This window comes from Bos taurus, chromosome 10 (assembly GCF_002263795.3).
Source record: "Bos taurus isolate L1 Dominette 01449 registration number 42190680 breed Hereford chromosome 10, ARS-UCD2.0, whole genome shotgun sequence".
Classification (NCBI taxonomy): Eukaryota; Metazoa; Chordata; class Mammalia; order Artiodactyla; family Bovidae; genus Bos; species Bos taurus.
The window spans coordinates 10,950,642-10,967,137 of NC_037337.1; the positions used below are offsets into that span (position 1 = coordinate 10,950,642).

At 39.7% G+C, this 16,496-nt stretch overlaps 2 protein-coding genes across 4 annotated transcripts in view; one reads left to right on the top strand and one right to left on the bottom strand.

Moving 5' to 3' along the window:
* Nucleotides 1-16,496, top strand: part of THBS4 (thrombospondin 4) — a 233,753-nt gene that overhangs the window by 124,255 nt on the left and 93,002 nt on the right. The gene's annotated exons all lie outside the window — the stretch shown is intronic.
* On the bottom strand, nt 41-10,801 carry MTX3 (metaxin 3). Of its 3 annotated transcripts, XM_002690459.6 has the most exons (9): nt 10,699-10,801; nt 10,117-10,186; nt 9,654-9,730; nt 8,382-8,474; nt 7,683-7,865; nt 7,375-7,451; nt 6,710-6,867; nt 5,186-5,274; nt 41-1,923 (listed from the first exon to the last, which is right to left on the bottom strand). In XM_002690459.6, the coding sequence occupies exons 1-9, from the start codon at nt 10,777-10,779 to the stop codon at nt 1,813-1,815; spliced, it is 939 nt and encodes a 312-aa protein (XP_002690505.1). In that variant the 5' UTR covers nt 10,780-10,801; the 3' UTR covers nt 41-1,812. The 3 variants fall into 3 exon arrangements, with proteins under 3 accessions (XP_002690505.1, XP_005211461.1, XP_005211462.1); XM_005211404.5 differs by lacking the exon at nt 8,382-8,474; XM_005211405.5 differs by lacking the exon at nt 5,186-5,274 and having other exon boundaries at nt 1,830-1,923.

Genomic DNA, 16,496 nt, shown 5'->3' on the forward strand with positions numbered 1-16,496 from the left:
ACACCCACGCACCCCCCCCACCCCCACTCCCACCCACCCACTCTCCCACCTGTTGCAGAAGTAATGTGAAACAGATGAGTGACTTTCTCTCAGTGTATCCAGACAGACAACCAAGACCTTGAAGATTACCTTGTTTCTCATTAAAACTTTCAAGAAAAAATATTTATGATGACTTAAAGACTCCTATATAAATAGCTACCTAATACAGAACAAATTGAGAGGATGCAGATCAAACACTGCTGAGCTCCACTCAGCTCAAATTAGACGAGTCTACTGACTCCAAAGCTGTTTTCCTAACATGGGGGTTTCAGCAGGATGAGATAAGATTTGCTGAGCACCATAGTAATCTTTTAAGACACTAATCAAAAACATGGTCCTATATTTAAAAAACCCCAGAAGTGGTTTTAAGACGGCAGAAGCACCTCAGCCACTAAAATAAGCAAGATTCTAAGTAAAATTACCCACACAGCAAATCTTTTAACAGTTCAGCAACCAATAAATGGAAAATGTTCCTTAAAATATGCTATTTCTGATTATTCCAAAGAATCCTTCAACTGTAGTTAAGCTCTATAGAAAATAATTAGTTGTCATAAAGCTTCTGACTATGTGGTATGTTTCTCAGGAAAGAACACTGGTCTGAGCCAAGCATGGTGAACTTGGATCAGATGCACAGTAGGTGCTTCCAGTTCTGGGGCAGCGGGCTCCTCCTGAGTAGTGTCTAACAACTGATCAAGTGTTGTAAGACTTTACAGCCTAACATAAAAGTGATGCTAACATTCAGCTCTCCTGAAATCAATCCAAGAAAGAGATGACTAGTGTTAAAGATGTACTACAAATACACAGGCCTAAAGCTTCAATTACTCTTGCCTGGAAAATCCCATGGACGGAGGAGCCTGGTGGGCTGCAAACCATGGGGTCGCTAAGAGCTGGACACGACTGAGCGACTTCACTTTCACTTTTCACTTTCATGCATTGGAGAAGGAAATGGCAACCCACTCCGGTGTTCTCGCCTGGAGAATCCCAGGGACGGGGGAGCCTGGTGGGCTGCCGTCTATGGGGCCACACAGAGTCGGACACGACTAATGCGACTTAGCAGCAGCAGCAGCAGCGGCAAAGCTTCAATAAATTAAAACAGCCCTTGCTAACCTATACTGAACACATCAGCAAATACTGTTATATTGAAGTGCATATAGTCAGACAAATATTATATGTTACCACCTTTAATATTTATATATATGGTACTAACTCCCCCAAAGGTTAGACTTGTGAGATTATTAAGAAACACATTCCTTGTTTTTTAACATTAAATACAGGTTTTCTATTAAAGAGAATATTAGAATATATTTTTCCTGGTGTCTAAAATAGGCATCAAATTTCTAAAGAGAAGAGAAAAGGCCTTAGGCAAAGAGCCACATACTAAATATTCAGACTGGTCTAAGGATACTAAATTAATAAATTAACTTGAATAAATTAAGTGTGCACATTCAGAACAGAAGTGGAGCTTTGGGCCAGCAACATGTGAACCAAAGGCAAAAATCTGCCAAGGTTAAGGCTGGTTTTTATATACAGTACAATGTATTTTCTCTCCCCCCCGCCAAGTTCATTTAGCATTCACGCTGCTGTTATTTAAAGTGCATTGCCAAGCTAAAACAGAAGCTTCCTAACGAAAAAAAATTGCTGTCATAGAAAGTTTCTTTTGTTTTAGAGTCTTCCTTCTACCTATTTTTAGCATTTTCTTTTTGCCCTTCACACACTTAGTGTAAGAGATTGCTGCAACAATTACATGACTCTGGACACAAAGCATGATGACTGTCAGGGTGATAGCCGGTGTAAGGAATTACTTTCTTCTTCTGCTGGAGTCAATTTAAGTGTTGGCAGTTTCCGAGGAGGAAGCTGAGGGCTTTGGCGAAGATTGTCATCCATCTGTGGAAAGTACAAAAGGTACATCTGACTAATAGCTGTGGTACCACGAATACGGACTGTGGCGTCCCCACCCAAACTACAGCCTAGACAAGTACAGAACCTTATGTTTCTAGCACTGCTAGAGAAATCTCTTCTTGCAAATAATCTCCAAAGAATTCTAAACACCATACCTAAATACTGCCTGACTTAGTACATGTACGGGGCTTCCCTTGTGGCTCAGCTGGTAAATAATCCGCCTGCAATGTGGGAGACCTGGGTTCGATCCCTGGGTTGGGAAGATCCCTGGAGCAGGGAAAGGCTACCCACTTCAGTATTCTGGCCTGGAGAATTCCATGGACTGTATAGTCCATGGGGTTGCAAAGAGTCAGACACGACTGAGCGACTTTCACTTTCACTTAGTGTATGTATAAAAGCGGTATGGCTCATCCTGGATGGCTTCACAAAATTACAGTAATGTCACAAAATGAACCGTCTGAATTCAACCACAGTACAACTTGGTTTAAGAAACCTTCTCATACTAAGCGTAAAAGCAACATTTCTGTTAGACTACTTTCCACAGGTTACAAAGTATGTTCTCATTTGAGCTTCCCAAGACAATTATAAAGAAAAAAAGACCATCATTCTCTATTTTACAGATTAGCAAAAGGAAGCTCAGAAAGGTTATCAGATTTGCATTAGCAAAGCTAGCATTAGAGCTGAAATGTGAACCCTGGTCTTATACTAATACTATTGTTCTTCCAACTATACCTCAATGTCTCAGTAAAAATGACCTGTACTCCACTCAAAAAGATCACCTCTTTTAGGCTCTGAGTATTTAGACCAAGGAAGGCTAGGAAAAGAGACAGAAGGATAAATACTTTAGACCTCACCCAGAGGCACTGCAAACAATGGATCAGTTCTAAGTCTGCTCTAGAGAAACAAAGTAACGTGGAGCACATTTAGAAAATGTCCAAGAGTTTCAGGAGTACATTAGCATCCCTGAAAACATCAGAAGAGGGGTTATTTAGATCTGAGTCAGACCCTAGAAAGCTACCTTTAACCAGGGTACCCCAAAACCAGAGTGCAAGGTCCTGGTGTTAAGCTACTTCATAAAAGTCTTGAAAGCAGCTGCCATCGATGACCCAAAACCAACAGAATACAGCGTCTTATCACCTAGCTGGTAGACAGGTTTTTTTCAGAGTTTTAACATGTGTAGCGCAAAACTCTCTCCTTTCAAGATGCTTTTATAAAGCACAGAGGAAATGTTTCAGCAGAGGTACATGGGGTTTATAATCAAAGGAAAAGAATAAAAGACTAACTCAGTTTTCCAATGGACAAGAGTATTCCCAGTGAACTATTTGAATCAGTTGTGTTGTCTTTTTTTCCTTGCAAGAACTAAGTTCCTCAAACATAACTCTTTTCTTTTTTTTTTAAGCTCTAGATTTTCTGACTAAATGGTGAACAGTGGTAGTCAAGAGAATTTGTCGTTCTATTGTCTTGTAGCGAACAGTGATCTGTACTGAAGAGCAGATGGGAAGTGGGGTGGGGAGAGGTGCTGGCATAGGGCTAGGAGACGCTCATATAGTGATGATGCCACAGTGAACTTTACAGAAGTGGTGGCAGGGCCTCTTGGTTTCACTTTCTGCACATGTAGGTCTGAAATGAATTTGCCACAGATGGAAATGAAAACTACACTGGATAGTCTTCATCCAGCAGAAAAGTATCTACAACAGTCTGAATAATTTTTCCATTATCCACACTTAACTCTTGGTGTATTTCCTCTCATGAGATTTACTGCATTGGGCTAAGAATTAAGACAAACTTGGCTTTCATTCAGCTTACCCAAACTTTAACAAGAGGTACATAGGTAAGAAGTTAAGTGTTAGTCGCTCAGTTGTGTCTGATTCTTTGCAACCCTGTGGACTATAGCCCATCAGGCTCCTCTGTTCATGGGATTCTCCAGGCAAGAATCCTGGAGTGGGTAGCCACTGTCTTCTCCAGGGGATCATGAAGTGAAGTGAAAGGTGCTCAGTCGTGTCCGACTCTTTGTGACCCCATGGACTACATAGTCCATGGAATTCTCCAGGCCAGAATACTGGAGTGGGTAGCCTTTCCCTTCTCCAGGGGATCTTCCCAACAAAGGTCTCCCACATTGCAGGCGGATTCTTTACCAGCTGAGCCACAAGGAAAACCCAAGAATATACCATAAAAAGAAATAAAATGGTCATTCCAGAGAGTGGCAGTTGTAAAACTGGCTATTACCACCAGTAGTAATGGATACATAATTTCATTCACGAGTTACAGAGCTGACTACACAGCCCATGCTGGAATCCAATTACTAGGGTTCAGATTCTCTCTCTACTTCTTGCCAGCTGAATGACCTCAGGCAGATGATGTTATAAGCTACTTGAAGCTTCAGTTATCTCATCTGTAAAACGGGGATAACAGAGTACCTGCACACACAGGGTTGCTGTGAGAGTAAATGAGATAACTCATATACAGCTCACATGATACAGTGCCTGTTACTCAATCCCCCAAACCTCTAGCCAGTGTTATTAGGCCATAATGACCCCTTAGTTTGTGAAAGAATGAAGCATTATCCATTTGTATAAGAAAAAAGCAAGTTTATCAAACACTTGAGGAGAAAACTGTATAACTCTCTTTTTTCCACCTAGAATCACCCTTGAAATTTCCATTGTTGGTTCCCTCCCCTGCCCAATTCCTCAATATTTCTCTCAACAAATGCATAGTCCCTAAGTGGCAAATATTCACACTAGCCCAAAACTGTAAGCAACATTTAGAACAGAGGATAGGAAGGAGAAAAAAAAAAAAAAAAACAACACTTATGTGAAAGAAAGAAAAAGACACCACAGTGCTATTAGTAAGAAAGAATAAGCACAGGAGCTTACGATCAAGAAAACAACCCTGAGAGACGGAAAGGAGCAGACAAGCAAGCAAGAAGTGTTTTTCTGTTTCTTTCTCTCTCCCCCTCTTTTTTTTTTTTTAAAGCCAAAGTCTCCTAACTTGAAAAGTACTGCTAATTGTGTGGTAAAAGTAAACCCAATGCTATTATCAGATCTTTCCCCCAATCAGTCCATTACTGGCTTCAAAACACTGTATTTTGTACCGCTTTAGTAAATGTATATTTAAACAACTTTCTGAAAAAAATAAACTTAAAAAAATAAAGAAAAGGGTAAAGGTAATGCATAACCCAAGTTACAATATTAACTGCAGAAAGGAAAAGGCTGAACTAGTACAAAATAACGACTGAAGTAAACTTGACCTTTTCAATCAAGTTGGATTCCTTATTTACAAGTTGTGTCAGTTTCTGTAGATTTGCATCTACCGTTTCTTGTCCAGCAGGAGAGATGCCTAAGAAGCCAGGACAGAAATCAGAAAGAGGAAATTTTGAAAGCCTTACAAGCTGTTTAGATTCAAAGAATATTAAGTCTATCCACCCCCTAAGTGCTCCATCCCCCACCCACCTCCCCAAAAAGGCAAAGTGAAAAACCATTCTCGGTTCAAAGGCAAACTTAAGACATACGGTAATACTCCAAAACCAAACCCTAAGCCAAAGGACTAAATGTGTCCTTAAGGAGACCCAGTTAGCCAAGTGTTAGGCAGACAGCCAGGTCTTTAATAAGAGCACAGCAGTCCTCATTGCCTTCTCAAATTTGATTTGTACCTTTTCCCCACCCATTTCAAATAGGCCTTTAGTTACAACTACCGCATTTGAAGAGCTTTCTAAGGGCCAAACAAGTATCCACGCCTCCAAAGCACTCGAACGGACTTTAAAAAAATACAGTTTTCTGGGATCTATTCCAGGAGTGCATTCTATTCTAATTCAGTGAATCTGGTACAGGATTTAAGATTTTGTATTTGTTCTGTGGTCAGGTTTGCTAACCACTGCTCCCAAGTAACAAGGTTGAAAATTACTCAGTTTCATGACTTCCAAACTCCTAACCTCTCCCTTGTTACATACAAGTGTATTATACACAAAACACATAACGCACTATATAAAAAAGTAAACTGTTCCTAAGCCAATGGTCCTCATGACTTGTTTCTTAAAAGGACAATTTCTGCCAACTCTGCCCACACAAACGTAGTGTCCCGATCACTTAAGCACAGGGCCCCACGCTCTGGAAGAAGCAGCACCTAAGTGCCCGGTGCCCTCTATTTCCTATACCTCCAGTCTGCTGCAATCAGTTTGCAAGTAGTGGAATCATGGGAATGTACCTCACCAAAATCAATCTGCTGCTCATTTCTGTTCACGCAGGAAAATGTCAGAAGCAACATTTAAAGTAATTGCCCATTTGCATTAGGATAAAGGCTGTCTTTCAATAGGGACATAATAAATACCTGTGGTTAACTTTTAGAAGAAAATGACCCACTTCAAAGGGGCAATATTTAAAGAACAAGAAGCGAGAACTGTATAAAATCCAGAAGAACAGACAAAAGGCAAATAAATATTTCTCTATTGAAAGAACTAACACATGGGGGGAAGAAAAGTTGGAAAAAATGCCACTTTTTGAAGTTTTATAAACCAGGATTTTGGAGAAGGAAATGGCAACCCACTCCAGTGTTCTTGTCTGGAGAATCCCAGGGATGGAGGAGCCTGGTGGGCTGCCGTCTATGGGGTCGCAGAGTCGGACACGACTGAAGCACCTTAGCAGCAGCAGCAGCAAACCAAGGTTTAAAGACAATATACACACGTTTTAAATAAGTAATGGATTTGGTGTATACCTCCTTAGGAGAATATGCAAATATTCTATGCAAACAAAGATTAGCTGAAGAAGAACCAACTTACCTCCAAGACTAACCCTAAAATAACTGTTTAGGATATCATCACAAAAGCGACACAGGTTGGAGAGCTGCTTCAAATGTTCTTGTAACTGAACTTTAGGAAAACGTACTTTATAAAGAGGTGCGAGAAAACCAAACACATAGGCATCCAAAGTGGAAGGCCTGAAAATAAATTAAGGATTTTTAAAAAGCACATAAGAAAATATTAATCTGGGATTATGCTAAAAACTTTTTCTCAAATACATTTATCAATTCTGCAGTATACAATATAGTCTTTTAAAAGGTTTATTACCCATTTGGGCTTATAAAAATGAAACAACTAGGGTTTTACTCATTAGCAGTTTTTTAAAATACTCTTATCCATTTTATTTAGAAGAAAATTTAAGTTGTAAATTAAAAGATTTACTCACAGGCATCATATAGAGACTACAGACTGGGTGGAAACAGTCTTAAAAGTTTCAAAGTCACATATGCAACATATGAAGTCAATGTTAGATTACCCCAACAGAAAGTTTCCCATAGTAAAAAAATCCACCAAGTATTTTTTTAAGTGGCAAACTCATTGGGGATGGGGTAAAAGGACCTGGCAAGGGAACTTGCTTTAAGTAACTGCTCGATGGATATATGTGAACAAAACATTAAAATGGTTTTATAAGGGAATGTACTCACATATCTCCAAAGAAAAACTGAGATGTTCCCAATCTGTTTGACAGAAGATTTAGGCACTCCTTCGCATCTCTGTATATCTAATAAGGATGAAATTACATCTCAAAAGTAGGAAAGATGCTCGAGAACTCCTTTTCAGGCTGGCATCGATAAGTATTGGGCAGGCCAAAAAGTTTGCTCGGGTTTTTCTGTACCATCTTATCATACAGAAAAACCCGAACGAATTTTTTGACCAACCCAATAGTTTCATCTCTGTTCTCTCTTGTCCCTCCTCCAGAGAGCCCTTGCTCTGAAGGTAATTCCAACCATACCTGAGCTTCTACTTCTCGAAGGTGGTAGAAGGGAGGCTCTCCCCTGGTTAGGAGAATCCTATTCAGTGCTCCTTTAGACATTCTTCCAGGCAGGATCAAACTCAAGGGAAAAGGCATTCGTGAAGCAAACCATGGCTTTGTCACAGTAAAGTAATTATCACTCTCAACCCAGAATGTGTGAAGCTGCAAAAGGAGAGGGAAAAACACTACAAGGATATTCTTTTATTAAAAGAAGATCATTCAGTAGATGTAAAACTTTTTCATAAATATCTCTGAGTGAAATTAACTTCATACCCATTTTCCAGCTAGGATGATTCAAGGATAAATCAAGGTTTTTAAACATGTGAGTTTTGTTTTGCTCTATCCCAAGCATACAGAATAAGGCCTGGAACATACCAGGTACTTAATGAATATTTTCTGAATGAATTACAGTTGGCCCAAATCTATACATGGAGCAACAAACTCTGTCTTTCACAGAGAATTTTTATTTCCAAAATGACACTGTCTTTCACTTTGTTGGTTCCTATACTAGTTGCATGTCTAACAGAATCAACCCAGTTTCACAGTTACGTGAAACAATCGAAAATAATACATAAATGAAATTTCCTCTCTTACGCCTCTTCCGTTATTTTTTTTCTAAGCAGACTAAGTACATTCTCAGTAAGTCACTAAAATACTATAATATTCACCAATGCTCACCACTGCAGGAAGAAGCTTCTCTTCAAGGAGAGCAATGTAAGCTAGCGTATCTGCCCCTTGTTTTGCTGAAAGTTCATAATCAGCATTGTATTTCTGTTAAAAAATATAAAACCCAAAACCTCATAAGTCAAGAACATCCCAAAACAGTGAAACTAAATAAACTAGGACTCCTATTCTTCTTCAAAAATGGCAAACATATTAAAAGGGAAAAGAGAAATACAAATTCAGTAACAAATGCTACTTAATGCAAATAAAGTTCTGAGCACAGTGTCATGTACACAGTAAGGTCCATAAATGTTATATTTAATTTTTATTTTTAACTATTATGTCAATGATTTTTAATGACCTTAGTTTAGTGCACGGCATGTAGTACAAACTTAATATAAGCTATTATTATTTTTGTTAATTTATAACAAGGAAAAGTTCTAATTAGCTGTGTTCCCCATGAAAAGAGAAAACTTTCCCATTTAGAAAAGTTCTAAATTTTGTTGACATAGGACTTCCTTAACTATTGGCAAAACTGATGATAACTTTCACATTTATATAAATTGCTACATGTTTAAACATTTTAGATACATAAACCTTGGCATGTTCAGATATTTTGGATACATTATTTCATGAAACATTTAACTGCAACTATTAGTATTAGTATCAGTTCAGTTCAGTCACAGTTTAAGTAATTTTAAAAAATAGTTGCTAGTTGATAGGAACTCAGACCTCATACCAAGAACAAAATGTGTAGCAGTTATGGAACTAAATTTACAATTATATCAATAAGTGTAATAGTGAAGATAGCTAAATTGAATCTACTTATACCTAAACTTCAATAAAAGCCAAGCAAAGTGCATGATCATATAAGTTGACTGTAACGCACTATATGGCTTTTGAATCACAGTACAACTCAATTTAGAGCAGTGACTCTCAGATTTATGTGTTTTTTGTTTTTTTTTTAATCAAATCCTATGTATCTCCAAGGTGGTTAGGTGGTAAAGAATCTGCCTGCAATGCAGGAGACCCGGGGTTCGATCCTTGGGCAGGGAAGATCCTCTGGACAAGGGAATGGCAACCCACTCTGATATTCTTGCCTGGAGAATCCCCATGGACAGAGGAACCTGGTGGGCTACAGTCCATGGGGTCACAAAGAGTCGGACTCAACTGAAGCATTGCATGTATCTCCAAAAAGGAATTCTAAACAAATATTTTTAATGTTTTTCTTTTTTTAAAGTAACATGCAGGGATGGAGAATCTACTTATTCAAAAAGGACCACCCACCTGTTTTCTTAAAAAGTTTAGTATTTTTGCTGGCTGAGAAATAGTATTGTCTTCAGTTGTCAAAACTGGTACATCTCCTATAATCAAAAAACATTTTACACACAATAAGGTATTTTGATATCCTTTGAAGAGATCCCAGTACCCTTAAAACTACACCAATCACATTTGGAGGAGGAAAAAATGAGTAAGATATTTTAGGTTTTTGCAGTGTTACACACACACACACACACACACACACACACACAGTTTTGGAGAGCATTTCATTTCTCATAATTTCCACTTATTTGGCTTGTCCTTTTAAGTATTACTCAGAATGATCAAAACATAAGCAACATACAATCAAGGTCATGGTGAGAACTAAAACCCCAAGGTACTCCATGGCTACATGCCTTCTAGCTTTAAATGAGAGGGGGGATGGGGCAGAAAGGGGGCAGAAAGGAGCGTTTAAAAGTTTACAGTATACCTCTTGAACCTCTCCAGTTGTTATCTATGACATTGACTTTCAGGGGTGCACCAGAAAATTTGGCGTAAGCCTGAAAGAGAGTTTGCAATAAAACATTTTAGACTGAGTACTAAAGGAAATCTGCAGAGCAGCTTGACTTCAAATCTGGGTGCCCCGAAAGGTAGACACATCAGACTCCGGGGCTGCATCCCTCCCCAGACTTCTAGCCGCTGTTGCGCACGCCAGCTGCCAGGGCTTTGGGGGTTTATTTCACCCCCACCCCAACATTCAGGGGATACAGAGCAGGGAGCGCGCGCCCCCTGCTTTGGGCTTTCCATCGCCCAGACAGCTTTGCATGATTGAAAACACTCGGAGACAAGCGGTGAAGCCATGACTTCCCCGCCGTGGCTTCGGCGGGGACACAGGCTAGGCTGTAACTTCTCGGACGCGAGGGAGCCCAGATCGCTGCTGCAAGCAGCGTCCGGGCCGGCCCGGGCCGGTGCGCCGCGCGGGAACCTTTAGCCGCCGGGACCCGGCCAGCCAGCCTCGCGCCTCTGGCCCCGCCCCTACTTGCCCGCGCCCGCGCCAGCGAGACGGCCTCACCATCACCACCAGGGAGTCGCTGTGCACCGACGGAAGCCCCCAGCCGCCTCCCCAGCAACTGAGTTCCAAGGGGGCCGCCATCTTGCCGGGGCCGACCTTTGTTATCCCGGAAGTGCTTTTGCCACCTACTTTCCGGCAGGTGGAATCACGGGGGCGGGGCGAGGAGAGAAGAGATCTCTGGGGACCGGGAGAGATGCGAGAAGGACCCCTGGAGGGATTAATCGCATGCTTAGAATCGGCTTGGCCTAGGGGTTGAGAGTCCTGGGCAGTAAGTCAGATAGCCTGCTAGTAGTAAGTCCCCAGATACTTATTGCATGCCTAATGGGTCCCATGGAGAAGGAACTGGCAACCCACTCCAGTATTCTTGCCTGGAGAATCCCAGGGACGGGGGAGCCTGGCAGGCTATACAGTCCATGGGGTTCGGACACGACTTAGCGACTAAAGCAAGCAATGTGTCCCAAGCCCTTTGACCATTACTACCCTGGGCCTAAACTAACCCATTTGTAGAACTAGGCATAGTAGTTTAGTCACAAGATTGTTCTGTTTAAAACTATGACATGGGGGTAAAGAACTTGACATACATCGTAGGCACTCTGATTGTTTGACCCCTTTCCCTCATATATTTGGCTTCTGCTTCTTGCCATTCGCAATCTCAATTAGTCACCTGCATGTTTACTTGTTACACTTTTTCTAAAAGTAGCAAGTTTCCTGGAGTTTGTCAAGTTTCCTGGAGTTTGTCAAGTTTCCTGGAGTTTGAAGAATTCTGCCCTTCTTCAGTCTGGAATATCTTTCTTTCTTCCCTGGCTCTGCTCCCTCAAAGATGAACTTAACTGTCATCTCCCTGGTACAGTTTTCCGAAATCAGGAACTTCTGGATCCCTGCAGCCTCTTGTACATACTTGAATTGTAGCTTCTACCTGATAAAAACTTTTTGCCTTTCAGTGTACTGAAAGTTCTTGGAAGACAGAATTGGGCTGGCTTCCTAGATGTGAGACCTCAGCAATTACACAGAGACCTGTGCTTAGAAAGCTCACACTTGCCTTAATGTTCCTGTGTTATTGTTTTGAAATTCTTAATAATTTTTGAACAGAGGGCCCTGAGTTTTTTATTTCAATTGGGCCCTGCAACATGTCATCAGTCGTGTCTGTGGGCCTTGTGGGCATGAACTACATGTTTCTTAAACATCAAACTGACACTTTCTTAGAAAAACTGAGGGAAAAAAAGTAAAGATGGACCCTGGAAATGTCTTGATCATAACATGCTCTCTGGGTCTTGAAATTAGGACTTGGGTACCAGGTGTCTTTCTAGAAGGCACAGTAGACTTTCTGGGATATTCTCTCAGGCATTCCTCTGGGCTCTTTCCTTTTCCATGCCCCTGAGATGATTGGGTCCCTTTAAACAACTGAAAACTCAAAAGAAATCTCTGCAAATTTTCATAAAGTTACAACTCAACAAGTAATTGCTAAACAGTCCCTTACTGTTTACACAGCCATCTAAATTACAGTATCAATCTGCTAGAGTCCTTTTTCATGTTTCAAAAGCAAGAGTTTGAAACTTCGAAGAAATGGGTAGAGAAGTTATGTCAAAGGTGAGATTCCATTAACAATACTTAAAATTGGAAAACGTGTAACATAAATATCATTAAAATTACATGTCAAAATATTTATTGAGCAGCTGCTATCTCCAAAACACTGTAAAATTCTGGGATGATACAGAGATAAATAAGTTATTAATTCTATTCTCAGGAGTTTATAGTCTACCAAGGAGACAAAGAATTAGGTGTAACAAATCAGATTATCAAGAGAAAAGTTGGAGATTAAAATACTATGGAAGCAGAGAGCAGGAATGATACATCCTCTGCAGAATCAGTAGAAACTGTCTGTGTAGTCTTCCGTATAAAGAAGGTAATTCAACTTTCAGATTCAAGTAATTGGACTCCCTGTTTAGAGGATTAAAATCCAAAGCCATAAATCTCAGAGTCCAGATACGACAATTAGGCATTTTAAATAATCGTACACAGAGAATGTATGTTGCTTGAGTCTTGTTTATAGAAGGGAGGGGGGTTAAAGTGGATGTACATTCTTTGTGGACACACAATTATTATTAATTCCTCAGCTCAGCCTTCTCCCTTATTGCTACTGTTACAAAGGACAGTTTCATTTGCATTAAAGGGAAATTGAATCTCTTAGCATTGCGTTGAGACAGAGAATGGCATGCTATTGCTTTTGATGAGAGAATCTTTACACACAGGTTTATTTGTATCTATTTAATAGCAGTTTTTTTTTTTTTTTTTTGCTGCAGTTCCTCTGGAGAGTCCATATTTGCTAGATTGAATTTTAGAACCCTAGCACAGTTGATTGCACAACCAGGCTGAAGTATTGTTCCAGAGAACCACACAGAAAGCCGAAACCTTCAGGAATTATGCGTGGTATGGGTGGTTGGCCCCTGTGCATTTTTATGGCTGCTAAAGAATATTGTTCAAAGTTTGTCAAAATCATAATTTCAGATTCCTACCAGGAAACATAATATCTGCAAAACATTTATGTATGTGTGGGATGACCTGAATTACAACTTTATAATGAGTATTCCAGACAATGTTTTCCCTGAAAAAGAAATCTTATTTTTCATAAGATAGACATTAAAAATAGTTTCATCTAGTGATGGTCATCTGGACTCCAGGGACTTGATCTTGGCATCCATTCCTATCCCTCATGTGTTCCTTAACTTAGGAGCCATGTTACAGATTCTGTTAGGATCCTTTGTCTGGGTTGTTAAGAATCTGTGAAATGGTGCTGTTAGCAAAGATGACAGTAACAAGTGATCATGCATTATGAACTAGAAATCCTTGAATGTTGCTTTTAACTCTAAACTTCTATAAGTCACATCCGTGTTCAGATATGGAATTCTTGGGGAGGAAAATAACGAATACTGAATGGAGATCAGCAGAACCGGTTTCCTGACTTTGTTTCTAAATAGCCCTATGACCTTGAGCCAATTATTTTACCTATATTCCTTGACTCACTCACTTATAAAGGAAGTAGTTCTGAGATACTATCATTTTGTGTCTGATAAGCATTTAATAATAGTTGACATTCGTGGAACAATTTCTGCATGCCGGAAATTGTTTTAAATATCCAACATAGCACATTTGACCTTCATAATGACTCCATGAGGTAAGTACTATAATGTTCCCCTATTTTCAGGGAGGGAAATTAAGGGCCAAAGTTGTTAATTAACCTTCCCAAGGTCACCTAGCCAACAGGTGATAGAGACAGGATTTGAGCCCAGGCATTCTAGGCTCATACTCTTAAACACTATGTCATTCTGCCTGTAGCCTTCATCTTTTAAAAAAGTTTTTATTGAAATATAGTTGATTTATAATGTTGTATTAGTTTCAGATTGTACAGCAAAGTGATTCAGATGTATGTGTGTGTGAGAGAGTGTACAACAACAAAATATATATATTTATTCTTTTTTAACTTTCTCTTTTATTGTAAGGTATTAAGAATAGTTCTCTGTGCTATACAGTAGGTCCTTGTTGGTTATCTGTTTTACGTATAGTAGTGTGTGTATTTGGAGAAGGCAATGGCACCCCACTCCAGTACTCTTGCCTGGAAAATCCCATGGACAGAGGAGCCTGGTAGGCTGCAGTCCATAGGGTCGCTAAGAGTCAGACACGACTGAGCGACTTCACTTTCACTTTTCACTTTCATGCATTGGAGAAGGAAATGGCCACCCACTCCAGTGTTCTTGCCTAGAGAATCCCAGGGACGGGGGAGCCAAGTGGGCTGCTGTCTATGGGGTCGCACAGAGTTGGACACGACTGAAGTGACTTAGCAGCAGCAGCAGCAGCAGCAGTGTGTGTATTTTAATCTCAAACTCCTAATTTATTCCTTGCTCCCTTTCTCTTTTAGTAACCATAATTTTGTTTTCTATTTCTGTTTTGTAAAGAAGTTCATTTGTATCATTTTTTTACATTCTACATATAAGCAATATCACGTGACATTTGTCTTTCTCTGTCTGACTTACTTGACTTAGTATGATCATCTCCAGGTCCATCCATGTTGCTGCAGATGGCATTGTTTCACTCTTTTTTAGGACTAATATTCCATTGAGTGTATATATAAAACAGATCTTTATCCATTCAGCTGTTGATGGACACTTAGCTTGTTTCCATATCTTGCCTATTGTAAATAAGTGCTGCTGTGAACATTGATGTGCGTGCGTCTTTTTGAATTATGTTTTTCTCCAGATATATGCCCAGGAGTGGGATAACAGAATCATGTGGTAACTCTGTTTTTAGTTCTTTTAAGGAGGGTTCCTTTTTCTCCATACCCTCTCCAGCATTTATTATTTGTAAACTTTTTTTTTTTTTTTTTACTGTGTTGGGTCTTAGTTGCACAGAATCTTCATTGCATCATGCAGGATCTTTTCATATGGCACACGGACTCTAGTTATGGTTCGAGGGCCCAGTAGCTGTGGTGCATGGACTTTAGCTGCTCTGCAGCATGTGGAATTTTAGTTCCCTAACCAGGGATTGAACTCACGTCCCCTGTGTTGCAAAGTGGATGCTTAACCACTGGACCACCAGGAAAGCCCCTATTTTTAAACTCTTAGATGGACATTCTACCTGTAACCTTCTAAGTAGTCCTATAAAAATCCTAGTTTCACTCAGAGTAGAATTATCAGTGCCGTGAAATCACTATCAATACTTATTAGTATTTGTTTAGAATTAAACTATTAAACAAGTTCGTGAAGCAACTTCTATATGCCCAGTACCCTGCTGGGCAGGAAGAAAATAGAAACTTGTATTTGTGCTTTCAAAGGGATAGTTGACAAAATAAGGTCTACATATTTGAGGTAACTAGAGATGGTTAGGAGATACCATTTTATGTAGCAGACCACAATTTTGTCTAAAGTCTAATGTGGCTTTGGAGAAAGTCTATAATGTACTGCTGTGTTTGGCAAAGGCCTGAGAGAAGAAGTAGGGCCTTGGGTGACCTTGGATGACCTTGAAGGATGAGTACGCTGGGTTTAAATTGGCACAGAAGACAACACTACATATGGGCTATGCTGCATGAATCAAGGCTTGGAGAAGGGAATGACAATGGCAAAGCATCTAAGACAATTAAAGGATATGGGATTTGATAATAAGCTAGAGACTGATCAGGAAGAGTGTTTATTAACTTGAGAACCAGAATTAGTGATATTGGAAGGTATGGGAATATGTAGTTGAGGAAGTGAAAAAGAAGTTTAAGTCTTAATACAATATTAATGGATTCACATAGTCATGGATGCGAGGTGGAATTCTATTGTTTTATGAACATGATAGGAGGAAAGGTTTTATGAACTAATACATTGTATTATATAAATTTAAATGGTGTGAAAAAATAAAGGCAGGAAATGCAGGATATTATCAGACAAGAGTCACATTGCATCCTTGCACTGAGCATTTCTCATTGAATAGGCTGTTATAAATCAAATTGAATGATTACTAAAGAAAATGGTATTAGGAATAGAGGCAGGTACAATATCACAAGGAATATATCAGATAAAGTATATAGAAAATATCTGAATGTACAAGATATGACCAGATAAAGGAAGGAAAGGAATAGGACAGGAGCAGAAGACTCAAGGTATAGTTCTTGTAGGAGATGACAGGGTGAGTCTACATACAGATGAAGACAAAATTGGCTGCTGCTGAGCAAAAATCTGAAGATGACAGAAAGAAGATGAATGGGGTCCTAGGAATTACTGTAAGTGTTGAGAAGCAGAGATCAGGAGCTTGAGGAGTGGAGC